The sequence below is a fragment of the Talaromyces atroroseus genome (assembly GCF_001907595.1).
Source record: "Talaromyces atroroseus strain IBT 11181 chromosome Unknown scaffold_3, whole genome shotgun sequence".
Classification (NCBI taxonomy): Eukaryota; Fungi; Ascomycota; class Eurotiomycetes; order Eurotiales; family Trichocomaceae; genus Talaromyces; species Talaromyces atroroseus.
The window spans coordinates 982,541-1,009,436 of NW_017971435.1; the positions used below are offsets into that span (position 1 = coordinate 982,541).

Below are 26,896 nucleotides of genomic sequence, written 5' to 3' on the forward strand. Positions count from 1 at the left end.
TTCCCAACAAATATGGAAATCATGTTTCTTGCTGGAAGCCAGCCCTCCAGCTTCAGAGGGTTTGGCTGTCTACGCAAGCAAGTTGTTAGTATACGATCACGGTAGGGAGGGTACAGCCAATGATGGGCTACAACGATCTCAACCCCGAAAACAGCAGAGTCGGAGCTAAGAATGAATAGATTTTATAATACAACTTGAAAGTTAATAATAGTAGAAGTGAAAGCTTAGCTCGCGTACAAGAAAACACAGGTGGGCGGTGATCAGGGTCCTCGGCACCTTAGGCATCAATAATTAGTCAGGCACAAGGCGTAGACGTGACGTGGTCGCCGTGCTGGACGCGCTGCCTTCGCAAATGTTCGCCCGTACTTGCAGATTCCATAAGCAGGTATGCAGCTTTCTTCCAAGCGGACCTCATGTCCGAAAAAGATTAGCATTGTCCACCTCCACCTTCCTGGAAACAGATGAGATGAGCGAGGGTACCCGGAAAGCGGCCATAAGACCCAGCAAGACTCGGTATAAGCTTGTTGAGTACGTTGAAGATCTAGACCGATACTGTGCCGGAGGATATCATCCTTTACAGATCGGTGACCAACTAAATGACTGCCGATATCGACTGGTTGACAAACTTGGGGGTATGGGGGATACTCGACTCTATGGCTAGCCCATAACTTGCAAAGGGCCAAGTACGTGGCAGTCAAGGTCATCACCGCGGATGCCAGTGCCGGAAGCTAGCTAGCTACTCTCTCTTGGAAAACTCGTCGTCTAGACCAGGAAGAGAAATACTTCCATCGCTCATTGACAAATTTTGGGCTGCCGGTCCCAATGGGAAACATCGCGGTATCGGTACTCCGCCGGCACAGATGAGCTTGTACGATGCGAAGGAGGCTTCAACGTTTTGTCTTTTTCGACCTAAGGTCGCGCGGTCGATTATCGCTCAGCTCATTCGTGGGGTGGCATTTCTTCGCAGCGAGGGCATTATACACGGCGGTATGTGATGCGTATAGTTGTAGCTTAATTGCCGAGCTGACCTCATTTCTGTCAAGACCTTCATCTGGGCAATATTTTGGTCCAATTTCCCGAATCAATTGATCAGTATACCACATCAGAGCTATACGAGAGATTCGGAGAGCCAGAGCCGGAGGCTGTTGTTCGTCTTGATGGCAGGTCACTGTCGACGAGCGTACCCGCACATGTATTCGTTCCCGGTTGGTTTGGTTTTCGTAGCGATGACATTGCACTTGGGGAGGAGAGGATTGTGCTCAGCGACTTTGGAGAATCTTTCAATCCTCACAAAACACCCAGATTCTTTTCAAAAACCCTCCCTCTCATCCAACCGCCTGAGGCCCGATTCTCGGGTGAGCCGCTCTCCTTTGTCTCAGACATTTGGACGCTTGCCTGCACTATCTGGGAGATTTACGGCCAGCGACCTCTATTTGACACTTTTTTTTCCCCAACTGCAGAGCGTGTCACCGCGGAGCAAGTAGAAGTCCTTGGTATTTTACCTCATGAGTGGTGGGCACAGTGGCATAGAAGAGTGGAATGGTTCAATGAAGAGGGGGAATTGGATTTAAAGCCGGAGATGGCTAGACGCCACGATGGCGTGCGCAGGACTTGGGATGTGAGGTTTGACTATTGTATACAGGAGCCTCGAACCGAGGCGGGCATGGAGATCGTGACGGAGGAAGAGCGGAGGGCGTTTGAGGTGATGCATCGCTCAATGCTGACCTCCCGGCCAAATGAAAGAGCGACAGCACAGCAACTATTGCACTCGGAGTGGATGAAAGGCTGGGGGCAACCAGCTCTCTTCAAGAGCTGGAGTGATGAATGAGAAAGAGAAACAGAAGATCACAAACTCGACTTCAAAGTAGAAACGATTATGAGTTGTTCTTTGATAACTGCGTACTATAGCCCCAAAGTAGAGTACTACTTTTATTTTTCACGGCCATTGATCTGCCCCGGGCGTCCATCTTTCTTTCAATTGGCCTCCCGATCTAGACACCCTTTCTAGCAGCATTCTTCAAATCCTCCTCCTCAAACACCAACTCATCTCTTTCCCACACCAAGCGGACAGCAGTTCCAATGGGGCCTGTCAAGGCCAACGAAGTAGAAATCTGGAACAGTAAACACAACCATCCGACCTGTCCCTCAGTCTTGCGATGCGCCGAGACATTCGCAATCACAGCCCACAAAAGCACCGCCAGAGATCCAATGATATTATCCCATTGCAGGAAAATATGAACACCCTCACTCGCAGAATCAACCTTGAAATCGGCAGATGTAAATGGATTGCGAAGTCCGAATACCTGGCTCGGGTGCAGAGAATGCAGGTACTCGGTGCTGAAAATCATGGGGGTTGCAATGGTTGCAAGCGAAATTGACCAGGCGGCGACATGGCTGATAGCTGCATAAGATAGGGCAAATGTGTAGGTAGCTCGAAGGGATTTGCGCAGTTGAGAGGGTGTAGCTGAGCTAGTAGAGGAGAATAAGATCGAGACAAGCGTCAGCAAGAAAGACACATATGCGGGCCAAAGTTGCCAGAGGGCAATTAGGGTCTGTTTCTGCTCGAAAGTAACAATTCCTGGAGCTGGTAGCAACATGGAATATGTAGGTAGAATGTAGGCCACTATGAAGACTGCGGGGATGGCTTTTACGACTGCGGTGGGAATGGCGATGTTGCGGGCAGTTGGCTGCAACGACACATCGGAAAATAGTAGCTGCAGGCCCAGGAAGAGAGGAGCAGACACGGCATAGGTCATAACTTGAGCGACAATGCCGAATATTGAAGGGCTGGTAAGGTATTAGTAGTATTTTGGAAGAGCCAGCATGTGATTTTGTAGGTACACTCACAACGAGACAAACTTCCTGGAACTTCCAGCTCTCCAAGACTCTAGTACAGCCAAGATCCAGGCTGAGCCGAAGGCGCCGCTGAAAGCAAATGAATGCAGCGCCAGAGAAGCATTGCTTCCATCGACAACGGGGGCAAAGAACAGGGTTAAGACGGTCAGAATCTCATCGATGGCTTCGATCCCTGTGTAGCTGGTCTTCAGAGCCTCGCTGCCGCTGGCTGAAGGCAAGGTTTTCTGTTTGCCAAATCCTTCTAGCAGGTCCAATACGCCATTTTCCTTGGAGAAGGTGAATATGGCGAAGCTAGCAAAGACTGAGAAGAGAGGAAACAGGAGAGCGAGATAGTATTTTGCAGCAAGCCCCATGGTGATCATCTCTGACAGCGTTTTCGCTGCCGGTAAATAGCAAGTACCTATTGTTGATTGATGAGAGTGAGAAAAGAAACCAATTAAAAAAAAAGAAAGAAAGAAACAAAAAGACTTCCCGATGCTGACTGACAAAGAAGAAGAGTTATTTATTTATGCTTGATGCGGCCTCAGCCGCCGGAGCCGCGGTCAGCTTACCAACACCTTTGTTTTACTGTATGCAGAGTACTTTCAGCTGTTGACAATTCTGTTTCTGACCGACTGCTACGTATAGTGAGTGCATGCCGTGTTTCTCCTGCAAGGGAGACAAGCCTCGCTGATTGATCTTCTGCAGTTAGCATGCCCCACGTCTTGTATTCCACTATTAAGCAGATTTCCTGCTCTATTGTGCTTCACATGTAAGATTTTGAGCGTTCGCGCAGCATATACTCAAACGTAGCTCAAGCTCAAGTAATGCCAGAGCCAGACAATGTCTAATCATCGACGTGCCATGAAATGGTAACATGTTTATTGTTTTCTCTTTTCTTATCTCCATTCAACGTGAATATTGAACAGCAGTTTCAAAAGTCTCTATATACAAAGTAGACATGACAAGGAACAAGAAAATAAAATGATTGGGTTACAGGAACTTATCGCTTATTTCTTCTCCTGTGGTTTCTCCTCTGGCTTGGGGGTGGGGAGTTTGAACTGAGATTCGTAATTGCGTTAGTATCACACCAGGACAAAACTCGTTGACAATTAAACTTACCGATTCAGGGGTGCGATCAGTTCCACTGCCAACTGGCTCCCAGGCAGTGGTACCTCCCTCAAAGTTACGGAATGCTTGCGTAAGTTCAAGAGGTTCGTACACAATGCGCTTCTTTTCTTCATCATAACGGATCTCAGTGTATCCGGTCAACGGGAAGTCCTTGCGGAGAGGATGTCCGTCAAAGCCGTAGTCGGTCATGATACGGCGAAGGTCAGGGTGACCAGAGAAGAAAACGCCGAACATGTCGTACACTTCACGTTCATACCACAATGCTCCATCATAGAGTCCGGTTAAACTGGGAACAGGCTCGGCCTCGTCGGCATATGTCTTGACACGGATACGAGAGTTGTGGCGAACACTGAGCAAGTTGTAGACAACCTCGAACCGCTGATCCCGGGTAGGATAGTCGACAGCCGTAATGTCCGAGATTTGTGTGTACTCAGCAGCGGTGTGGTACTTGAGGAAGCTGACGACCGGAAGCAAACCGGACGGAGGAACGTAGATGGTAAGTTCGTCCTTCCAGACGGAAAACTGCTGGACGTATTTCGGCAGGCAGGAGATGATATATTGGCCGTATTTGTGCAAGGCATCCGCCTGGTCCTTGTGCTTGTCGGTTGGGTTGACCACAGGAGCACGAAGCTCTCCCTGAGCTATACAACCACTGCTATTAGTATCACACTTCTCTAGAGGTCCTCTCGCCAATCGCCAATGGACACTCACGAGGGCGTGTTGCGTTTCTCATATTCGGGACAGGGTCTTCCTTGTCGACCGCGCGGAATTGAGTCGAAGAGAAGGCGCGGACGCGAATTGCCGATCTCGAGGCTGACCCTAGAGAGCGGCTGCTCCCTAGGCGCAACAAAGACCGTGCTGCCGCCATTGTGCCGAAGCAATTGATGACGAATTGCGGATGGAGCTGGAGTAAGTGAGCGGGCTTGTCCTGCGATGGAGTTGCGTTGCGATGTTGAAGCGAGCCGCGGAAAGCGCGTCACATGACCGTGTGACATAAGCACCTCGCACGTGACTCTTCTTTTTCGCCGCGCGACAACGCCAAGACCACGTCCGTCTGGAAAGAGCCACTGCCAGCGCGGCAAACCAAGATTGATCCCATCCTCTTCTTTCACGAAGTTAGCCACCTCCTCCACGCTCGACGACGATTCTCTCATTTGCTATTTCGTTCTCTCTGCTTGTTTTTTTCTTCTCATTTCAGCTGCGCTTTTCGTCATCTTCGTCCGTGGTTTTCGTCGACACGGCTTCTTACGAGGCCCCCCCCCAACACCGGTGCAAACCCGTTTCTTCACCATTCACATCATCGCCCACGATGTCCAATCGCAATCAGATTGACTCTGTCATCGACGATGACGATGAGTTTTGGTGAGATCCATCTCAAGACTGCTCGCGGAGAATTTTTTTTGTTGGCTAACAACCCTACTTTTCGGACAGCCCGCTCTGCATCGAAGAATTTGATCTTTCGGACAAGAATTTCAAACCTTGCCCCTGCGGCTATCAAGTATGTCCTTCCCTGTCTGCTCTTACAATGGGCCTTTTCTTTCGTCTTTCTTCTATCTATATATCTTTTTATCAAATATTCAGTTATTACAAACAACAAGGGAGACCTTGCGCTAACTCTTTCTTTCTTTGTAGATCTGTCAGTTTTGTTACAACAATATCAAAACTCATAGCGAAGAGGGCCGGTGTCCCAACTGCAGGCGCGTCTATGATGAAAGCACAATCCAATACAAGGTGCCCGATGCAGACGAGTAAGTGGATGCAGTTGAACAACTGACCTAAACATTGTACTCACCACGTCAAATAGGTTTAAAGCCGACTTGGCCTTAAAACATCGCAAAGCTGCCGCCGCCAAGAAGAAGGAAGCAGAGAAGCGGGAAATCGAGGCTTCTAGTCGGAAGAACCTTGCTGGTGTCAGGGTTGTCCAGAAGAACTTGGTCTACGTTATCGGCTTAAACCCCACAATACGAGATGAGGGTCAGCTTTTACAAACGCTACGAGGTCCGGAGTATTTTGGGCAATATGGCGAAATTGACAAGATCGTTGTCAGCAAGGCAAAGCCGGGTGGTAACCCCAATCAAGGTATTGGTGTCTACGTGACGTTCGCGCGCAAACTCGATGCAGCTACATGTATTGCAGCCGTGGATGGTTCTCAGAACGGCGACCGTCTTCTTAGGTAAGTTTATCCGTTTCGCTGCTTTTTTCTCTGAGAGAATCCTTGACTAGGGCGGTAGCGCTAATAGTGCTCAAAGGGCTCAATATGGAACGACTAAATACTGCTCCTCTTTCCTTCGAAACGAACAATGCAACAATCGAAACTGCACATTCCTGCACGAAACTGGCGACGACAGTGAGAGCTATAGCAGACAAGATCTGTCGTCGATGAACACAGCACAGAGACATGGGTATCAAAATGGTGTCGCAGCCGCTGCCAATCGACCTTTTGCCCCGACAGTGCAATCTCAACCAATGCGGCGGCAGGGGAGCAAGGATGAAGTAGCAAAGCCGTTACCAGATGGCCCTGCTCTTCCGTCCTCTGCGAGTTGGGCCAACAAGGATGCCCCAATCAATCGTGCCAGACGGCTCAGCACCACTGGTAGTCGCTCGTCACCAAGTCCAAAACCCGCAAATGTTCCCATTGCCAAGAACGAAGAAGTCAAAAAACATTTTGTTTCCGCTCACGATTCACGACGCTCTACTCCTGCTCCAACCCAGCCTCAAGCAAGCACACAAGCTGCTTCCCCAGCGCAAAATATACCCCCAAAAGATATCTTATTAGAATCTCTTCTAAAATCTGTCAACTCACCCGAATTTCGCTTTGTTTTTTCCACTGAAGGCTTGTCGGATGATGATCTTAAATACATAGAGAATGGTCCATCTTTTATCGATCCTTATGGTGGGGCGAAGCGCCGAGCAATGAGGGAGAAAGCTGAACAGGAGCGTGCAAAAGAGGAGGCCGAAGCCCAGTCATTATTACAATCTGCAGCTGCGGCGGATGAAGAGACTCGGGAGAGTGGCAGCCTGCAGCTTGGAGGTGAACCGGACGATGTTCATCCAGTCAGAGGTGCGGTTTCTCGCAGTCGTGATACTCACGGGGCCATTCAACCCCCTTCCCAACAGGGAACCGGCACCAATTCTGCTGTTGGTTCTCCGGCATCTATGTCACAACCGTTCCAGAGCTTGAACATGACCACCCGGAGCTTGACGCCACTTCAACAACATCAGCTTATGTTGTTAAAATCCGGCGGCGGCCAGCAAAGTGGCCTGATGGATACTCTCAGCCCTGCTTATGATCAGACCTCTCAAACCCGACCAGGTTTATTTCAAGGATCAATAAGCCAAGCAGGGGTAAGTGTAAAAATTTGATTATGATGTCCGTCTTCATTTGCTAATAAATTGTTTGCAGCACACATCCAATACTAGACTTCTTGGCCAGCAAAACTTGATGCAATCTGGAAATTCTAGTCATGTGGCAGTCCCAGCTCCTCAGCAAGGCATATCGAACCAGTTCTATACGAGTAGCGTACAGGGACCCCCTCCGGGTCTGAAAACTGCCGGCACTCCTCCCATCAGTGGCGGTGGCATGTTTGCCCAGGGCCATGGCTTCACATCCAATACCAATCTGGGATTGGGCGGAAATGTCGGCAAACAAGAGGCGAATCCAGATCTTATGCGAGAGTTACTTCGTGGTCGCGGCGTTGCAGCTAGCACAGGTGGTTTACAAGGTCATGAATCTGCTAAGCGTGAGTTTCTTCTCCCTTTCATCCAACAGCACAATACTCCCCCTCCCCTGACTCCTGCTACTGGCCTTCTCAACGCCTTCTATGGTACCCAGAACGGCGCCTTTGCCGATTTTGGGCCACAGAAGCAGAAGAAGAAGGGGAAGAAGCACAGACATGCTAACACTTCCTCCGGTGGAGGCGGTGTAGTAGATCTTGCGGACCCGAGCATACTACAGGCGAGGATGCACCAAGCCGGTGTTGGAACGACTGGGCAAGTACTGTACGGAAGTCAGGGGCAAGGTGGGTACAACCCCTCTATGATGTACGGAGCCGGATTCAATCGTTGGTGATTGTCATCATATTCTTTCTTTTCGCGGTTTCCCCCTTTACATTGAAGATATCGGCATGCCATCGTTTCTCTTCCCCCCCTTTTCATCTGATTTAAGTACATTGTGTTCTTTTCTTTGCATTGCATAACCAAAAATATCCCTTTTTGCATGACTTTTTCATTTATCACGACATGAAATTCTGTTTCCCTAATGTTCGATTTTCTTTCTCTCTTTGTTGTTATGTATTCCAAGATTTCAAAGTGGCCTTTGAAATTATTGGGCCCGGATGTGCCATCGGTGTTTCATATGGGGTTTATAGTTTTCACATTTTGATTGTGGTGTTTTGAGTTGGCGTCGCTGCACTTATCATTGGCGACTTGCATGTTCTGGGTTCTTTATTCCTCCGGCCAGCAGAAGCTTTCCGCTCTGGCTCCTCTTTCAGCATTCTGCCATTGCCACCTGCTGGTGATCCAAAATGGTTATGTACGTTAAAAATTCCCTGTCCTGTCTTGTACCCAAGACAAGCCAATATGCTGAAACCAATTTCTCACAAATAATGCCGTTAGCTTCTATCATTCATGTCTTTGGCCGAGTATTTGATTTAATTGGGCCAGATTGTCCTTGTAACAATCTTATCATTGTATCGTATATTCGTGACTGTGCTTTCTGTTTTCCATTTCCTCAAAGTCGATGGCAGCCGATAGTTTTCTTCAGCATTTTTCCTGTTCACTGTTTTCAAGGTTCAAACATGCTTTCCTGCAGACACTCGCTAATTGTTTATAGTCGCCGATGAAGACTTTCCTCCTCTCACCCCTGGGCTGAAGGGCAACGTTGAAAATGGTTTTCGCTCTGCTTTGTCCAAGGAGTCGCAGAATCCTTCTCGCTCCGGGACACCGTCTCTTCCCCCGGGGCTCCCGCTTCCACATGGTCATCCAGCAGCGGCTTTCTTCAAAGAAAATTCCAGCCCGATGTCATCTGTTAGTGTACCAGCTCAAGCTCCCCCGGGTCTTCCGGCCTCACGGCGTGGGACTCCGTTACAAAAGTCATTGGATATATCACGACGCCAGACTCCAGCGGCCGAAGATGTTTCTGAGAATACTCAGGTAGAAAAGACTCGCAATTTTGGAGATATCTCTTTGGGTTCTCCAATGGCACGATCAGCCCGAAAGGCCAATATTGCAAGCCAAGCAGAGCAACAGCCTACTAACAAAGAATCACCCGCTTGTGACCCGGTAAAAGGTTTCCAAAAAAAGGTCAAACCCATCAAGCTTGATCTGTCTACGCCTTCTGAAGAATTGCCGTCGTATACGTCACCTACAAAAGAAGTACCTGTGTCTAGCTATGCTGCGGCAACCACAATGCCACAATCAACTGCCACGATCAGCTCGCGACCCGGTACGCCTTTGACAGCAATATCGCGGAACTCTGATTCATCCGGCACCCGTCAGCCGAGAGTGCTTCGAGTGGTTGACACGCAGAAGACGGAGACACCACCGCCACCAGCGGTGCAGTCATTGCCTTCACTCGCTCAGACCAAGATTCGCTCTAGACGCCCTAGTCTTTCCCCTGAAAGGCGAGCTTCCACCCCCGCTGATGCAGGGTCTGACTATGAAATGACGACTTCTGCATCGGCTTCCCGAGCCAACTCTCCACCTCCTACTAAAATAGGCACTGCACCTGTTCGCGCAATGACAAAGAACCAGGCAAAGAAAGAGCGCAGATTAAAGGCGAAACAGGCAGAAGAAGCTATAAAAGAAGAGGTAGCTGCAATGACTCCCGAGGAGCCTGTTCAAGCACCGATTGTAGGACGCAAACGCAAAACGAAAAAGCCACCAGCAGTGCCATCTGAGCCGTCTCCTGCTACGAAACCTGCTTCTGATATGGAGACACAAAAGAAAGAAACAAAATCTGAGCTAGAAAGTCAGAAACCAAAACTAACTAAGGCGGATACTGAGAAGGCTGCCTCGGATGAAAGTGGCACCAAGCCCCCCAGCGTCGAGCCCTGGAGGGCTAATAATACGATTGCGCAATTGGTTAAAGATGCGGAAAGTACTGGAACTGCAATCAAGGATCTATTCTTGGAGCGAACTGGTCCTCTCCATGTCTTACTGGCGCAGATGCATAACTCTGGCCACATTGACCTTAACAGTCATCCACTTTTCAATCCCCTGCCTCTGAATCAGCGCAATGACATGAAATGCTCCGCCGATGATTACGACAAGTTGAGGCAGCCAATTGATCTCACGGAAGAAGACAGGAAAACCCTTCAAAGGGGCCAACCAATCCGAATCAACGGTGGCTCTGACTCAGTGCAAAGCCGTTGCCTGATCACGCCCAAGGGACGAATCCTCCGTCATCTTTCGGCTGAAGAAGAAGACCAATACCTTGAATTAGAGAGCCATTTCGAGCCCGGAACATGGAACGAATACCCTGCAATGTCTGCTACTGGCCCCGATGCAACCAATCTAAATGGCGGATTGGATGCTCTCTATCTGAATCCCGGACGGTTCAACATTCGGTGGGTGGCTGAACCCTCGAGCCCTGGAGCCTCACTTGCGACTGCGGGTGCGGTGGTAGCTACTGGAGATCAATTTGCGCTAGATCCCCCATCCGAATCCGCTCCGCCGAATGTTTTGTCCATGATGGAAGCGGACGCCAATCGAAGCTATACCGGAACAGTGCGAGATGCTCATGTCGAAACGACAGCGCGGTCTTTTGCAGGCGGCGATTTGCAGCGGACCTTAGATGTCAAAGGCACGGTATTTGGCGACATCGCAGAATTGGATAATGTTTTTGGCATGTCTAACAAGGAGCTGCGCATTTATATTGACCATTCGCAGCGTGCTCTGGAGAGCTCTCGCAAGGAGTTTGATGCCTTTGACAAGAAGTTGTCTGCACTGGTCAAGCGAAACAAAAAGCTAGCCCAGCAGGCTCTTGGTGCAGCAGTCGAGGTTGGCAAGTAGAGTAGCAGCCTCGCTTAATGTCTTTGCATTGATGATCATGAAATAGCAGGCAGTCATTATTACAATGTATTTTTAGGAACTCTAGTTGTCTTAATGTCAGATTAGCATCTTTATTTTGCGCATTGTCCCTTCCGTCTTGTTTAGTGTTACATAGCCTCACGTAATGATCATATCCCCTTTAAGCTCTTTGTTCAAGGAATTAATTCTATTTCCATCTTTCAACTTTGTAAGACGGATATCATCGGCCAAACGCGCCCGCTCTTATCAGGATTCAGGATGCGATGCCGCGCTAACCTCCTTCAGATTAGCCCATTACCATGATCTCATTGGCCGTGACATGCCATCTTTGCAGTCTCACTCAACACTTGCAAGCGATGCAATGGGCTCGTCTGTGGCCAGTTCTCAACTAAATAGCAGAATAGAGCTCGCAGAACAATACGTAAGTGTAACTATCAATGAAAATATCCCTAAACTGTCTACCAACGTGGAAATTCCCATGCCACGCTCTAGTCCAAATGCCGTTAGTTCCATCAGCTTATCGCAATGCCGATGCCAACCGAGATCTCCCCAAACTGCTTTCAACCCTCTCAAGCACCAGCGTCTTTTTCTCTCACTGGAAATTTAAGGCACATATCGTGGAATTCTCAGCAACCAGTTTACGACTTTTTTGTTCGTAACTGTCTCTATACATGAGCGATTGATTGATAACATCGCCATGGCTTCCTCGCTCGCCAGTCGGTGCGCCATCCGCTCAGCATGTCGCAACCAGAGACTGAGATTCGTTGGTGCGCGATGGAATAGCTCCATTTCACAGAGGCCGGGGTCGGACAAGTAGGTTGCTACCAGATGAGTAGGAACTTGAAGTATGGCTTGCTTATGCAAATATACCGCTCTCAGGGTCCGATTTCCCGGCGCTGTTGACAGCAAATTCACATCTGAAATGGCTTTTTCACGGCCGTCCACGACACCCGCGATGCAAACATACCGCGTGATGGATTCTGATGGAGTTATTGTGGACAAGCAACATGAGCCTTCTGATGTTTCGGACGAGGAGGCTTTAACTTGGTACAAGAACATGTTGACAGTGAATATAATGGATGTGATCATGTTCGAGGCTCAGAGGCAGGGTCGGCTGAGTTTCTACATGGTACGACTATATACAACTGCCTATATCCGAAAGAGGTGCTCAAAAAGATACTAACTTTCTGTATCTGTGCGTGTTCAATATAGGTGTCTGCAGGCGAAGAAGGCATCGCTGTTGGATCAGCTTCTGCATTAACAGACGACGATGTCATATTCTGTCAATATCGAGAAACCGGCGTGTTTGCACAACGCGGAATGACGATTAAACAATTTATGAGCCAGCTTTTTGCCAATAAAGATGATTCTGGACGTGGCCGGAACATGCCTGTACATTATGGGCTTGAACGTCCCCGAATAGTACGTGGTATACCGGACAGATGAAACATTGATTTTTTTTTTTCTTTTTTACTCATTCATTCACAGTTCACAATATCGTCCCCGCTTGCCACGCAACTCCCGCAAGCAGCTGGTGCCGCATACGCGTTGAAACTGCAGGCTATGCAGAATCCCAATAAACCAGCTGGGGTTGTTGCGTGTTACTTTGGCGAGGGAGCTGCTAGCGAGGGTGATTTCCATGCTGCTTTGAACATGGCAGCGACCCGATCTTGTCCCATTGTTTTCATCTGTCGGAACAATGGGTTTGCCATTTCCACTCCCACCCTCGAGCAATACCGCGGGGATGGTATTGCAAGCCGCGGCATTGGTTACGGGATCGATACGATCCGAGTTGACGGAAATGATATCTTTGCCGTTCGAGAGGCAACCAAAAAGGCTCGATGGATGGCTCTGGAGGATGGTGGCCGGCCCATTCTGATTGAGGCCATGAGCTACCGTGTATCTCACCACAGTACCAGCGACGACAGCTTCGCGTATCGTGCTCGGGTGGAGGTTGAGGACTGGAAACGCCGGGACAACCCCATCATCCGGCTTCGTAAGTGGCTTGAGAATAAAGGGCTGTGGAACGAAGAGCTGGAGCAGCAGACACGAACAGACCTCCGCGCAGCCATCCTCAAGGAGTTCAATGCTGGCGAGCGCGCAAAGAAGCCTCCACTGAAAGCCATGTTTACGGATGTCTATGAGAACCTCACCGAGGAACAGGAGGCGCAGCGCGAGGAATTGAGAAAGCACTTGCAAAAGTACCCCAATGAATACCACATGAACGACTACGAAGGTGGCATCAAGGGGCTGTAAATGGAGACATCCTCCCTTTTTACTAGATTGTCTGGCGTACTGTAATCATAGGCAAAGTACATAGACAAATGAGACGACGAAGCTATTTATTTGCAGTGCATTTAGTTATATATTTATCCGGGGCGTTGTGCTTCCAAAGGTTACGGTATGTATTTCCCGGGGAATGAGCCCCGCAATCAATCAATCCTTCTTCTCCCCCGGCCTCGACTGCCTACACCGACGACTAAATTGCGTGCAGCTCGTTGCGTTACCCCTCCTGAAAACAGGCTGCAATTACCTCCAAGGGCCGGTTTATCCCTGTTGCCATGCGCTGGCGATGTAACGTTAGCCAGTGGCTCGAAGGGCATGTCAGAACAATAAGCAGCGTGGGTGTCGATCATTCTGGTGCTTGCGGAACGAAGTCCGGGCCATTGCTTAAATATCTGGGCGATTGTGTTGAACTGAACATTGTACAATCCCAGGCACTGCTACACTACCAGTACCTAGCACCTAGGTACCTACAGAAAGGCGATTATGCGACTCGCAGCAGTGCTGCTGGCCGCAGGGTTCCCCCTGCTGGCCGCGGCACAACACGTTATCGACTTGAGTGGGAAGGACTGGACGGTCAGGAATGCGCAGGGCAATGTGTCGGCTTCGGCATCTTTGCCCTCCCTGGTGCATTTAGACTTGCATGCTGCTGGGGTGATTCGTGAGTAAAGCCTTGATTTGACGTTAGTTCTGCCTATGCTAACGAGGCATTCTAGCCGATCCGTAAGCCGAAATGAATTCTTCTGAACAATGACCGTTTTGATAACAACCATACAATAGATATGCGGGTACAAATGAAATTGCCCTCCGCTGGATTGCCTGGTCGAACTGGACATACACAAGCAGCCCAGTCAAGGGACTGTAGGTGCTACTCGCTTACAATACTAGAAATAGGAGAGCTGATGAACCTGGACAGAATCAACGGTGCTTCCAGCAGCTGGCTTGTATTTGACGGATTGGACACCTTTGCTACAGTTGAACTGTGTGGCCAAGTCGTTGGAACTGCATACAACCAGTTCCGTCAGTGGCAGTTCGACGTATCAGAGATTCTAAAGTCCTGCGGAGAAGATCCAGTAATCTCAATCAACTTTGGCAGCGCCCCGACAATTGCAAATGCCATTGCTGACGAATCAGGACAAGAAAGTGAGTTATCGGGGAACATCCTATATAACAATCATTGACTGATAGAGATACACTATAGCATGGCCTAGTGGCGTCCAGGGCTTATTTGAATTCGATAATAGGTGGTTTATTCGCAAGGAGCAGTCCGACTTTGGTTGGGATTGGGGTCCGGCTTTCGCCCCTGCTGGACCGTGGAAACCAGCGTACTTGGTGCAATTCGGACCTCATGATGGTGTCTATGTGCTGAACACAGACATTGACATCCATCGAGAGGGTCAAGTCAACTGGTTGCCTCCTGACCAGACTAAGCCATGGGTGGTCAACGCCAGTATTGATTACCTAGGTACGTTGCCTCATGGGGCATCCTTGACTGTTGATATCAAAGATTCACAAAACAAAACTACAATTGCTTCAGGCCCATTGGCCTATATCACAACTAGAGATAACTCTATAACAGGGCTTACCACGATTGCTGCCGATGTACCTGATTTATGGTGGCCCGTTGGTATGGGCGATCAGAACCTTTACTATGTCACTGTCACGGTTGTCGACAGCAACAAGAAGACTTTGGCCATCGTCACAAAGAGGACTGGATTCCGGACAATTATTCTCAATCAAACCAATATCACGGACGCCCAACTAGCACTCGGGATTGCTCCCGGTGCAAACTGGCATTTTGAGATCAACGGCCATGAATTCTACGCGAAGGGCTCTAATTTTATCCCACCGGATGCGTTTTGGCCGCGAGTCACTAAGGATTACATGAATAGAATCTTTAACTCGATTGTAAACGGAAACCAGAATATGCTTCGAGTCTGGGCATCCGGTGCCTATCTTCCAGACTTTATATACGACATTGCAGATGAACAGGGGGTACTTCTATGGAGCGAATTCGAATTCAGTGATGCTCTGTATCCTGTGAACCAAGAGTTCTTGGACAATGTCGCCGCTGAAGTGTCGTACAATGTCCGCAGGCTAAATCATCATCCGTCGTTGGCTCTCTGGGCTGGCGGTAATGAACTGGAGAACCTGGAATTGGTCGAGGTATATGACGATGACCCGGAGAGCTTTCCCAAATATCTCGCCGAGTACGAGAAGCTGTTCATCAGCTTAATCTTCCCCCTGGTTTTTGACAACAGTCGCTCAATAAGCTACACTCCCACGTCAACTGGGAATGGTTATTTTGAGATCGATTTGTCCCTTCCCGTGCCCATAGTGGAACGCTACGAGAATGTGACACCGGGGTACTATTATGGTGACAGTGACTATTACAATTACAACAGTGCCGAGGCTTTTGACATGAGCTACTACCCAGTTGGTCGATTTGCGAACGAATTTGGATTTCATAGCATGCCCAGTCTGCAGACATGGCAACAGGCCGTTTCCGACGAGGACTTGGAATTCAACAGCACTGTGATCCTCCACCGAAACCACCATTACCCCCCCGGAGGCTTGTCGACCAACACCACATTAAGTGCCGAGGGTCAGGGAGAAATGACCATCGCCGTCGAACGATATTACCCGATTCCATCCAAGACCGACTCTATTGCAAATTTCAGTGCCTGGTGTCTCGCCACCCAGCGCTTCCAGGCTGATATGTATAAGTCGGAGATTCAGTTCTACAGAAGGGGAAGTGGACATCCCGAGCGTCAGCTAGGCTCGTTGTACTGGCAGCTAGAGGATATTTGGCAGGCGCCCTCGTGGGCTGGCATGGAGTATGGAGGTAGATGGAAGGTGCTGCATTATGTGGCGAAGAATATCTATGAGCCTGTGATTGTGGCGCCATACTGGAACTCCTCGACGAGGGACCTGAACATCACGGTCACCTCGGATCTGTGGGAGTCTGTATCGGGCACAGTGACTTTGACGTGGTACGACTTGAAGGGCGTGCCATTGCCAGATAATGCAGGAGTACCTTCTTCAGTCCCATTTACCGTTGGCCCACTCAATACCACGGAGATCGTGGCTACCAATATCAACAAACTTGCCATCCCAGACGTGCAAGACGCGGTTCTCGTTCTGACTCTCTCTGCTACCGGCCACTTGCCCAACAGCGATACTGAGACGCAATTTTCACACGAAAACTACTTTGCGCCTGTGTACACAAATGAAGCAAAACTAGTTGATCCGGGGTTGAAACTGTCGTATGACAAGTCGAGTAATAAGTTTACAGTTGAAGCTACCAAGGGTGTCTCGTTGTATACATGGTTGGATTACCCTGCTGGCATCGTTGGGTACTTTGACGAGAATTCCTTTGTGCTCGTGCCGGGCCAGTCCAAGGAAGTTGCATTCACGGTACAGCAAGGGATATTGTCGGACCAGGTGGTGAAGGAGATAACAGTGCAAAGCATCTGGGATCAAACACAAAGCAATTGATTCTCTCTCTCCCTAAAGCAAGCCGTGCCGTAAAAATTCTCGAATGGCGGCGGCCAATCGTTGTTAGGGCTATTCGCTACGTATCCGGATTTCCTTTCCATGCCAATACAATTTTACTTTTTGATAACTTATAGTTTTCTATACGTCAGTTAACGTTATTTGTTTGAGATAAAAAAATACACTTCGCTGCCAGTATTTAACCCGGTATTGAGCACCAATTCGTCTACATCTATATAAGAGTGAATACAAGACTTACCCCCAAAAATACTCCTCCTCGACGGCCACGGCAAGGTAGCCAGCCCTTCATCTAACACCCCTCCTCGCTCGAGGATGGGACGTGATGAGTCTTACAAACAATGCGGAGCATCGAGGGGAGATATTGGGTTTGCAAAAGAGCCAACAGCGCGGGAAAGAGGATAAAGTGAGCGTTCTTGTCGCGAATCTGGAGCAGATCGAAACGGATTTTGCTGCTCGAGCGCTACTGGATCGGGTTGATCCAAATTATGTTGTTTGGTTGGCGGGTGAGTCACTAACCCCGGGCGTCTTGCATGTCCGGATGATGAGCTGACACTCACTGACTTATGCTCTATAAAAAAGGCACTGGATGCAGAGGCAGGCGAACCATCGATAGCGAAAAACTCAAACGCTCCGTCAAGCAGATGATAGTAGCCTCGATTTCTTTGCCCAAGGTCTCCAAATTTCTAATGGCCTCCTACCTAAGTAACCGGCGCAAGAAACGGGACGCACCAATAACCGATGAGCAGTGGGATAGCATAGCGAATGCGAACGAGAACGAGATCCCGATCTACACATACGATCTGGAGGCGGAGGAGTTTCTCAACTCGATGGCCGCATGGCGTAGGCGGCAAACCCACCTGCCACGCGGGTTTCAGTCTCTACAGGTGACGACAAGCAGCTTGTCAGACGCGCAGGGAACGGGGTCCATGGCACTGCATTCAGAAACAGTGGATATGGAGGGAGTGAAGGAAGAGGTGTCGAGACAGGACGTCGCGGAGGTGATTGTGTGCAGTTGCTGGCGAGATCCGACACGGAGGGACGGTATTGTGTGCTGCACGGCGTGGAGGGCATTGAGGGCGCGATATATAAGGCAGTTCAAAGCCAAGAGAGGCTGGCTTCAGGCGGAGTGTATAAGGATGTAGTGGCAGGGTTTATTGAGAAGTCAAAAGTGGAGGTGAACTTGAGTCTAGACTAACCGTTCCGGGCGGCTCCCCCACCGGGCCGGTGCAGGGCGAGCTGCGTCACCGGAACGAATTGCGCTGAGCTTCCCGGTCAAACTGCCGCCACTGCTTATACACACATACATACATAGTCACGGCGATGGGTTGAATCAACGAAGCATCCTTTATTCTTTCACCACCTGCCTTTTGCATCTCTACACCATGCGTCTTGCCACGACTTCGTCAATGCGGCCGGCGCGCCTTCTCAGCCTGAGGCCGTCTGGCGTGCGGGGCATTGGGAGCTATGCCAACTTCAAAATCCCAGCCATCAACAACGAACCCAACGTAAGTTCTCTCTTGTGTGTCTTCTTGGAAGCTGTATATTGTGGTGCAATTCTCACAGTGGTCTCAACAGAAACACTACGCCCCTGGTTCTCCGGAACGCAAAGGGCTGGAAGCAGCTCTCGCCGAAGTGAAGGAGTCTAGAGTGAGAAATATTCCGTTATTGATTGGGGGACAAGAGGTATGATACATCCAGTTGATTTCGAATTAAGAGTACCCTAGACTGATGAGACGCAGATTACAACAACTAAGCTTGTAGAGCAACTCAACCCCGCGTCACACAAGCCAGTGGCCTACTACTCCAATGCGTCGAAGGCCAACGTCGAAGCTGCCATTGAGGCTGCGCTCGCCGCACGCGGTGACTGGGCTGCCACGCCATGGGCAGACCGCGCTAGCATCTTTCTCAAGGCCGCCGACCTTATTGCTACCAAGTATCGCTATGAGGTCATGGCGCTGACGATGGCCGGTCAAGGCAAGAATGCTTGGCAGGCCGAGATAGACTCGGCTGCTGAACTTTGCGATTTCTTCAGGTAAAGAAGATCTAGTCTCATGTCAAATTCGCGTTAATGGCAAACTAACTAGGGGCAAATCATAGGTTCGGTGTAAAATATGCCGAGGAGGTATACTCACAGCAGCCGGCCCATAACGCATCTGGCGTTTGGAAGTAAGTCTTTTCTCATGCCGATTCCATGGTGATCTTCATAAACTAATATGTCTGCTTTCTAGCCGTCTTGAGTACCGTCCCCTCGAAGGTTTTGTCTACGCTATTAGCCCGTTCAATTTCACGGCCATCGGAGGAAACCTTGCTGGCATACCAGCTCTGATGGGCAATGTTGTTGTGTGGAAGCCTTCGCCATCTGCCATTGCGTCGAACCACCTTGTGCACCAGATTCTCCTGGAAGCCGGTCTTCCAAAGAACGTTATTCAATTTGTACCTGGCGATGCCGAAGAAGTGACCGGTGCTGTGCTTGACCACCCCGAATTTGCGGCCCTTCACTTCACTGGCAGCACATCGGTTTTCCGTATGCTCTATGGCAAGATTGCTAGCGGAGTTGCAGAGGGCAAGTACAAGGGCTACCCACGTATTGTGGGAGAGACGGGAGGCAAGAATTTCCACCTGGTGCATGAGAGTGCAGATGTTCGAAATGCAGCCGTACAGACCGTTCGAGGTGCTTTCGAGTTTCAGGGTCAGAAGTGCAGTGCCACATCCCGAGCTTACGTTGCATCTTCCATTGCAGACGACTTTATCAAGCAGGCCGTTGACGAAGTGAAGAAGCTCAAAGTGGGCGATCCAGCAGACTTTACCAACTTCTGCGGCCCTGTTATCCACGAGGCATCTTTTTCCAAACTCACCAAGGTGATTGACGAGGCGAAAAACGACTCGGAGCTCGAGCTTTTGGTGGGGGGAACATACGATTCGTCGGAGGGCTGGTTTATTCAACCCACCGTATACCTGACCAAGAACGCGAACCATCCCCTACTATCGCGTGAACTTTTCGGACCCATCTTGGTTGTACATGCCTATGACGATACATCATCCTCTGCACTTGCGGATATCTGCACGACAATCGAAAAGACCAGCGAGTACGGACTCACAGGATCAGTGTTTGCGCAGGACCGCAATGCGATTCGCTTTGCGGAAGATGCTCTGCGTAACGCAGCGGGCAACTTCTATATCAATTGCAAGAGTACCGGTGCCGTTGTCGGACAGCAGCCGTTTGGAGGAGCGCGTGCCAGTGGTACCAATGACAAGGCCGGTAGTGCTAACCTGCTCTCAAGATTCGTGAGCTTGCGATCTATCAAGGAAGAGTTTACGCCTACGTATCAGGTCGCATACCCAAGTAACTCTTAGCCGGCCGGCGCGGAATGAAGCGAAGATGACCACCTGCATTGATTTTATACTTGCATAAAAACGGATTCTGCTTGTCACATTTTGGGGCGTTGTGGTTTGCCTTGTCTTGTATATATATATATATATCCCCTTAAATATTTCAGCATATAATTAAGCAGTAATGTCCCACCCTATCACTTTGAACGAATTTCTTATCGCCATGGGCCGTCGCATAATCACAACACCCAGCCATGGTACCTACATATTAGCCAGGAAGCAGCTAGCTGAGCCAAGTAATTAAACAGGGATCCGCTATTCGGCATAGATACCTAGGTAGTGTCAAGTCCGCGTCACGGAGTTTGAACATCCCGGCAGATGGGCTGCTGCATGCGACCCTGTGCCACGACATTCTGTAGGCACATTCTGTAAAATGCCAATCACAAACATGTCACATGCAGCGCCACAGGTAGGACAATATCTTCTCTTTCTATTCTGATGAAATTGCAATCCTATTGATTTGCTCTCTGGTGAACTTTACCCCGCTCTCTGCCCTTTTCAAACAGGGAAATGATTGCAAGATGAACAGACCTAGCCTGTTAGTTTGCTCAAGAATGCCCAATAGGCTTTAGAGATGGCTATGCAGATGTTTACTATATCTATCTAAAGGTTCCCTGTATTAGTTCATACATCCCTGCTTATAGGAGTATAAGTATACCTAGGTAATATTGCTGCATATATCACAATTATCACCCAGATAGATACAGTAGATAAGCTACAAGCAAGTTGCCGAGGCCCTTGCAATTCGTCCTCGCTTTTTATTTTTGATTCGTGTGATTATATGATTGAAATGTGCAGCAGCAGAGGCCGGATTTGTATGTTTTGAGAATATTGTACGCAACTACCAACGAGGAATTGTTTGTTCCTATGGCGGGTGGCAGCCATCCTTTCGTCTTGTTCATCTTAGGTCTTCTTTTGGTGCACTGCGCCGCCAGAGGAAATGACGGCGGTGCGTCACCAACACTGCATCGCCACCTCACAGAGCAGGAGAAGTCGAACAAGGTGAAGCGCGAGGGTCTTCCGTCCAATTACTCCACGCCAGACTACTATCCTACCCCTCATGGCGGCTGGGTGTCTAGTTGGACTGAAGCCTATGCTAAGGCGCAACTGGTTGTCAGTAACATGACGCTGGCTGAGAAGGTGAACATCACCTCCGGCACAGGCTATTTCATGGGACCTTGCGTGGGCCAGACAGGGAGCGCGCTGCGATTCGGCATTCCCAGGTTATGCCTGCAGGATAGTCCGTTGGGGATTAGGGATACAGAAAACAACACTGCCTTTCCAGCGGGGGTGACTACGGGCGCAACCTGGGATAAGGAGCTGATATACGCCCGAGGGGTGGCGATAGGCGAAGAGGCGCGCGGAAAGGGGGTGAATGTGCAGATGGGCCCTGTTGTTGGACCTATAGGTCGAAAGCCGAAGTCTGGTAGGATCTGGGAGGGGTTTGGAGCAGATCCGTCTCTGCAGGGTCTTGCCGCTGTGCAGACTATTCAGGGTATGCAGAGTGTCGGTGTGATTGCGACGCTGAAGCATTTCATTTTGAATGAGCAGGAAATGTATCGGATGACGGACCCGGTGCAGGTGGGTTATTCGTCGGACATTGATGACCGCACCATGCATGAGATATATCTCTGGCCGTTTGCTGAAGGTGTGAGGGCTGGCGTTGGCTCGGTGATGGCTGCATATAACCATGTATGGTCCATTTATTCCTTCAGGTGAAAGAAGCTACTGATATGTGAATTTTAGGTGAACGGATCGCTCTGCACACAAAACAGCGAAATCCTCAATGGCATCCTCAAAGACGAACTGGGCTTCCAGGGTTTCGTTATGTCAGACTGGTATGCCCAAGACAGTGGAGTCCCATCGGCATTAGCTGGTCTAGACATGGCCATGCCAGGAGACGGTGCAGTCCCTCTTATTGGAGTGAGTTGGTGGAACTATGAGCTATCGACGGCGGTTTTGAATGGCACCGTGCCTCTGGAAAGACTGAACGATATGGTATGGCTGGAAATCAGCTGGATGTAGGAATTGAGACGTGACTAAAAGGCTGACTTGATCCAGGTCACACGTGTCGTAGCAGCATGGTATCAAATGGGCCAGGATGATGACTATCCCCTGCCAAACTTCTCGTCGAATACCGAGGACGCCGTTGGACCACTCTATCCAGGCGCCCTCTTTTCTCCTACAGGCGTTGTCAACCAATTCGTCAACGTGCAGGGAAACCACAGCATTGTCGCAAGAGCCGTGGCTCGCGATGCTATCACGTTGTTGAAAAACGTAAACGAAACTCTGCCTCTCAGCAGCAGTGCCAACTTGAGCGTTTTCGGGACAGACGCCGGTCCCAATTCAAAGGGCCTGAATTCCTGCACTGATATGGGCTGCGACAATGGTATTCTCACAATGGGTTGGGGAAGCGGAACTTCGAGACTGCCATATGTCATTACACCAGAAGAAGCTATTCAAAACGTTTCTGCAAACACCCAGTTTTACATCACCGATACTTTCCCATCTGTTACTCCAAATGCCGATGAGATCGCGATTGTCTTCATCAACTCTGACTCTGGCGAGAACTATATTACTGTTGACGGTAATCCCGGGGACCGACTTGAGGCTAAGCTCGCTGCATGGCATAGCGGTGATGAGCTGGTGGTGAATGCAGCCGCTGCATTTAGCACTGTCATAGTGGTTGTCCATACAGTCGGACCAATCATCATGGAAGACTGGATTGATCTGCCATCTGTCAAGGGTGTCTTGGTTGCGCACCTCCCCGGACAGGAAGCCGGTAATTCTCTCGTAGACGTTCTCTTTGGTGACTATAGTCCTAGTGGCCATCTACCATACACTATTCCGCATAACGAATCCGAGTACCCAGCAAGCGTCGACCTGATCGATCAGGTACTAGGCCAAATACAAGATCAATATCTTGAACGCTTGTATATTGACTATCGCCACTTCTTGCAGGCCAATATCACTCCCAGGTTCCCATTCGGATACGGTCTATCATACACAACGTTCAACTTCTCAGATGCAACAATCATATCAGGTACTACCTTGACTCAGTATCCCCCGGCTAGAGCATCCAAGGGGCCCACGCCAACATATGCAACGACCATCCCGCCGGCATCTGAAGTCGCATGGCCGACCGATATCAGCAGTATTTGGCGTTACCTGTACCCTTATCTCGATGACCCAGAAGCAGCCACTTCGACAGCTCCCTATCCCTATCCAACGGGCTACTCGACAACACCGCATGCGGCGCCACGCGCAGGTGGGTCGCAAGGAGGTAACCCGGCTTTGTGGGACACGGTTTTCACTATCAGCGTCAAAGTCACCAACACTGGGACGAGACCTGGCCGGGCTGTGGCGCAGTTGTACGTCGAACTCCCCGCGGATGCTCTGGGTGTGGATCTTCCCCCGCGGCAATTGCGGCAATTCGAGAAGACTTCTATACTATCTCCAGGCGACTCGGAAACTCTCACTTTGCCTCTGACAAGAAAGGATTTGAGTGTGTGGGACGTCGTGATGCAGGATTGGCTGGCGCCGGTAGATGGAGAAGGTGTTAAGTTCTGGATTGGACAAAGTGTGGCAACTGAGGATTTGCAAATAGTTTGCACCGTTGGGCAGGGATGTGAAAGTACATCTTGATCGAAGTAGCTAGGGAGTAAGAATGATAAGTTTCAGTGTCACCTTCTTGCAGCACGTATAATTTACCTTGCCGTAATGACCTGAGTCAACATTTATACAAAGCGCGTTCAAGTCCGATTCCCTTTACACGTTTTAGTTTTGAAAAAATGAACATTCCGCTGGAAAGTTCATATTTGGAAATTGGGGAGAAAGGAGTCAAATAAATTGTTCATATCGAACCCTGCTGTAAAGTCACCCGTCATGAAAGGTTGTAGGTCATCTGTCGGATAGAACAGCTGATCCACGTATTGGAAAGAGCCATCTAAGGATTGCTCTTGTTGCTCTTGTACCGGTAGTACTACAGCTTGCTAAGGGGATCATTAGAGAACATGACGAGAAGAATATTGCATCTTTTAAACTTGGCTTACCATCCGGGAAGGCATATAGGCCATCGATTGAGGATCCCCCGTCACCTGTTCAATAGGCTTCATAAGGCCGGGGTATGGTTTCTGCTTGGTCGAAGTCTCGCGCGTAGAGCTGTTCAATTGAACTTCGCGGACAAACTGGCGCGCAATGAATGTGAACTCGGCTACTAATGAACATGGGAGAGAGCCTTTAGTAGCGTATTCTAGGCGGTTGAAGTAAACGCCAGCGATATCGAGCGAATTGAGGTTGGTGCTTGTTTCTGGATGAAATGGGTTGTGGACGACAAAGTCAAATAGAATAAATAAAGCAGAGAGTGGCATGACCCCAAGTATCCTAGGCGGAATTAGCAATCGAATAGAGGAAGTAGGCATGCATGATAGCGAGATTTGCACTTGCCAGATAGGAGTATGAGGTTGGATTTCAATGTAGTGTGTGATTTCGATAATTTGTCGCGCTGTATACATGAGTCTCCTTTTGGCATGTTCAACGCGTGGAGACTCGCTACCTGCACCGATATGCAAGCAAAGTCTGCAAAGCGACACGACAACGGCATAGTAGAAAAGGTGAGATCTTAAAGATATTGTGATTGTCCACGACGACCTATAATTCTCCGGTATAAATGGCTCTCCGGGTCTCTGATCTTTGGGAATGGACAGACGCCAAATCTCCAAATCGTGGTGCACGGAATCAATGGCGTCAAAGAACTGGCGTGGCGTTTTCGAAGTCGCAGAGACCGTAAATAGCAGCTGATAAGCTCGCGAAGTAAGTCGAGCAAAACGAGCGGATAGTAAAAACCAATCAACGCTGCCGTCTATGGCTTCTGGGATCTCTGGGATGGGGCATCCGATATCCTCATCACACAACTCCTGTGAAAATTATAAACACCGGTTAGTCGTTCCTAAAGATGGCAATAGTCCAGAAAAGGAAACTGACTGAAGTAGTACTGGAAAAATAACACGCCATTTTTTCAAGGGTATATATTACCCAGAAGTTTCTGTGGGCTGAATCATTCATGGTTGATCTATTATAACCTAATGATTGAGACATTCTTGCAGCTTCTGATATCATCGTGCCGTCAATCTGTATGCAAGAAGTATTCAGAGCGAATATCGCCTATTTCGAGTCAGCAAATACCCAGGAAGTAGTTCGACGAAGTCTATACCATAGCGGTTATTGCCTGGTATCGTATTAGCAATGGCTCATTGAGAAGAATTGAAATGAGGATTGGACTCACCTGTAAGTTCACAAGGCTCTCTCTGGGAAGAAGGATATCAGAGAGTAGGCCCAGGGCAACCTGATACAGTTTCCATGTCTTGCCTTTGCCAGCTTCGAAAGATCCACCTTCTGTATACTGGAAGCCCAGAGCGAGCACAGTGTGATACAAGGCAGAGAAAGCAGCATTCGACGACAAATGATGGGGCAAATCGTAACTAAAAGCCTTCTGCTCAAACTCACTACGATCGAGAAAAGGATAAATTGGGTGGAGATGAGTGAAATATGCTGTACCAGGTGTTAGAATAGTGGTCATCTTCCAATTTCTACCGAGACGCACCTGTTATAGATGCTTTTGCAGCTTCCGGAGATACTTTTTCTGGCACTTCGGGGCTTTTGAAAGTGATTGGTGGACGCTGTGGTATTGCTTGCTGCTCATTGTTTTTGCGATTCATTTTCAGATTGATGACTGATCCGATGGTTTCAATGAGTTCCCGAAGCCTGGGATGCCCGACGCGTTCGGTCAACGACCGAATTCGACTTTCGGAGAAAAAGGCCAAGCTAGCGCTTGCAACTAGAGATGGAAAACATGGTAAGCATGCGTGGCTTGAGTCTTGCATGGTGAAACCATAACGTACTGAAGCTTTCTCCTGCCTGCTCACATATGCTTAGCTGCCATTATATTCAATGCGTGTTTTCTCCATTGTGTCTAACTCACCTTGAAGACAGACGATTCCTCTCTCCATCCCTCAATCCCGTGAGCATGCCTAGTCTCCAGGATGTGGTCAATGTACAACTTCTGAGGCAGTTCTGATGGAGGCGATGCATCAGCAGGGTCTGTTGGGGAATGCGCTATGATACAACTCATTAGCCAGTCATTGTTGAATGCATTTTTAGAAAATTTCGATAAACTAATGTAATTCCAATGGCAGCTTACTAAACGTCGGAGATGTATTTTCAGGGTCCTTGACCTTCAGCTTGCGCTTTGTGTGGCTATAGTGGCATTTCTGGTGTCGTTTCTTGACGCGCGAAGTCAACGATAGAGCTAAGATCGCGACGAGCATAGTCACTTACGAGGCAATTATTACAACTCAAAGAATCCGGGCGAGCACCTAGAGCAATGGTCAACAAGAGCGCGATATCTCTTCGGAAGGCATTATACACATACGAATACAGCGGACTTTGCGGGCCTTGCATTGATCGCACGACCGGGATATTCTCGGTAGCAGCAGAGCTGTTGAATCCGACATCTTTCCGAGATGCTGGAGCCTCCTGCTACAGTCGCTCTCATGTCGACGGAAGAGTGCTTTAACCTTTGATATTTCCGCGTCGTCGACGAAACGCGCCGATCCCAAGCCGAGAAATCATGTGATCTCTCTCCACTGTGGGGACTTTTAACGACAACTTTAAATTCTTTCTCTGAGTTGCTTCATGGCTGGCATTGATGAAC

At 49.2% G+C, this 26,896-nt stretch overlaps 8 protein-coding genes across 8 annotated transcripts; 5 read left to right on the top strand and 3 right to left on the bottom strand.

The window, feature by feature from the left end:
• Positions 1-596: 596 nt before the first annotated feature.
• On the top strand, positions 597-1,828 carry UA08_03388 (hypothetical protein; the record flags this gene model as incomplete). The annotated part of the gene is made up of 3 exons (XM_020265683.1): positions 597-632; positions 678-987; positions 1,044-1,828. The coding sequence occupies 3 exons, from the start codon at positions 597-599 to the stop codon at positions 1,826-1,828; spliced, it is 1,131 nt and encodes a 376-aa protein (XP_020121342.1).
• Positions 1,829-1,991: 163 nt separating this feature from the next.
• On the bottom strand, positions 1,992-3,209 carry UA08_03389 (hypothetical protein; the record flags this gene model as incomplete). The annotated part of the gene is made up of 2 exons (XM_020265684.1): positions 1,992-2,787; positions 2,848-3,209. 2 exons carry the CDS (start codon positions 3,207-3,209, stop codon positions 1,992-1,994), a joined length of 1,158 nt encoding a protein of 385 aa, XP_020121372.1.
• Positions 3,210-3,845: 636 nt separating this feature from the next.
• Positions 3,846-4,834, bottom strand: UA08_03390 (NADH-ubiquinone oxidoreductase subunit, mitochondrial; the record flags this gene model as incomplete). Its single annotated transcript, XM_020265685.1, has 3 exons — positions 3,846-3,896; positions 3,958-4,607; positions 4,678-4,834. The coding sequence occupies 3 exons, from the start codon at positions 4,832-4,834 to the stop codon at positions 3,846-3,848; spliced, it is 858 nt and encodes a 285-aa protein (XP_020121371.1).
• An 840-nt stretch (positions 4,835-5,674) lies between these two features.
• UA08_03391 (hypothetical protein) lies at positions 5,675-10,977 on the top strand (the record flags this gene model as incomplete). Its single annotated transcript, XM_020265686.1, has 6 exons — positions 5,675-5,714; positions 5,806-6,139; positions 6,216-7,311; positions 7,370-7,985; positions 8,363-8,497; positions 8,798-10,977. The coding sequence occupies 6 exons, from the start codon at positions 5,675-5,677 to the stop codon at positions 10,975-10,977; spliced, it is 4,401 nt and encodes a 1,466-aa protein (XP_020121374.1).
• Positions 10,978-11,692: 715 nt separating this feature from the next.
• On the top strand, positions 11,693-16,776 carry UA08_03392 (hypothetical protein; the record flags this gene model as incomplete). Its single annotated transcript, XM_020265687.1, has 10 exons — positions 11,693-11,808; positions 11,875-12,124; positions 12,208-12,417; positions 12,484-13,247; positions 13,348-13,396; positions 13,518-13,939; positions 14,059-14,139; positions 14,195-14,421; positions 14,480-14,743; positions 14,816-16,776. 10 exons carry the CDS (start codon positions 11,693-11,695, stop codon positions 16,774-16,776), a joined length of 4,344 nt encoding a protein of 1,447 aa, XP_020121373.1.
• A 340-nt stretch (positions 16,777-17,116) lies between these two features.
• Positions 17,117-20,148, top strand: UA08_03393 (hypothetical protein; the record flags this gene model as incomplete). Its single annotated transcript, XM_020265689.1, has 7 exons — positions 17,117-17,297; positions 17,374-17,798; positions 17,985-18,299; positions 18,358-18,477; positions 18,534-18,826; positions 18,892-18,960; positions 19,023-20,148. 7 exons carry the CDS (start codon positions 17,117-17,119, stop codon positions 20,146-20,148), a joined length of 2,529 nt encoding a protein of 842 aa, XP_020121376.1.
• Positions 20,149-21,051: 903 nt separating this feature from the next.
• UA08_03394 (putative beta-glucosidase F) lies at positions 21,052-23,829 on the top strand (the record flags this gene model as incomplete). Its single annotated transcript, XM_020265690.1, has 3 exons — positions 21,052-21,876; positions 21,931-22,182; positions 22,246-23,829. The coding sequence occupies 3 exons, from the start codon at positions 21,052-21,054 to the stop codon at positions 23,827-23,829; spliced, it is 2,661 nt and encodes an 886-aa protein (XP_020121375.1).
• Positions 23,830-23,996: 167 nt separating this feature from the next.
• UA08_03395 (hypothetical protein) lies at positions 23,997-26,696 on the bottom strand (the record flags this gene model as incomplete). The annotated part of the gene is made up of 8 exons (XM_020265691.1): positions 23,997-24,176; positions 24,237-25,100; positions 25,469-25,734; positions 25,787-26,020; positions 26,085-26,118; positions 26,165-26,298; positions 26,384-26,491; positions 26,615-26,696. The coding sequence occupies 8 exons, from the start codon at positions 26,694-26,696 to the stop codon at positions 23,997-23,999; spliced, it is 1,902 nt and encodes a 633-aa protein (XP_020121377.1).
• Between the last annotated feature and the right edge of the window lie 200 nt (positions 26,697-26,896).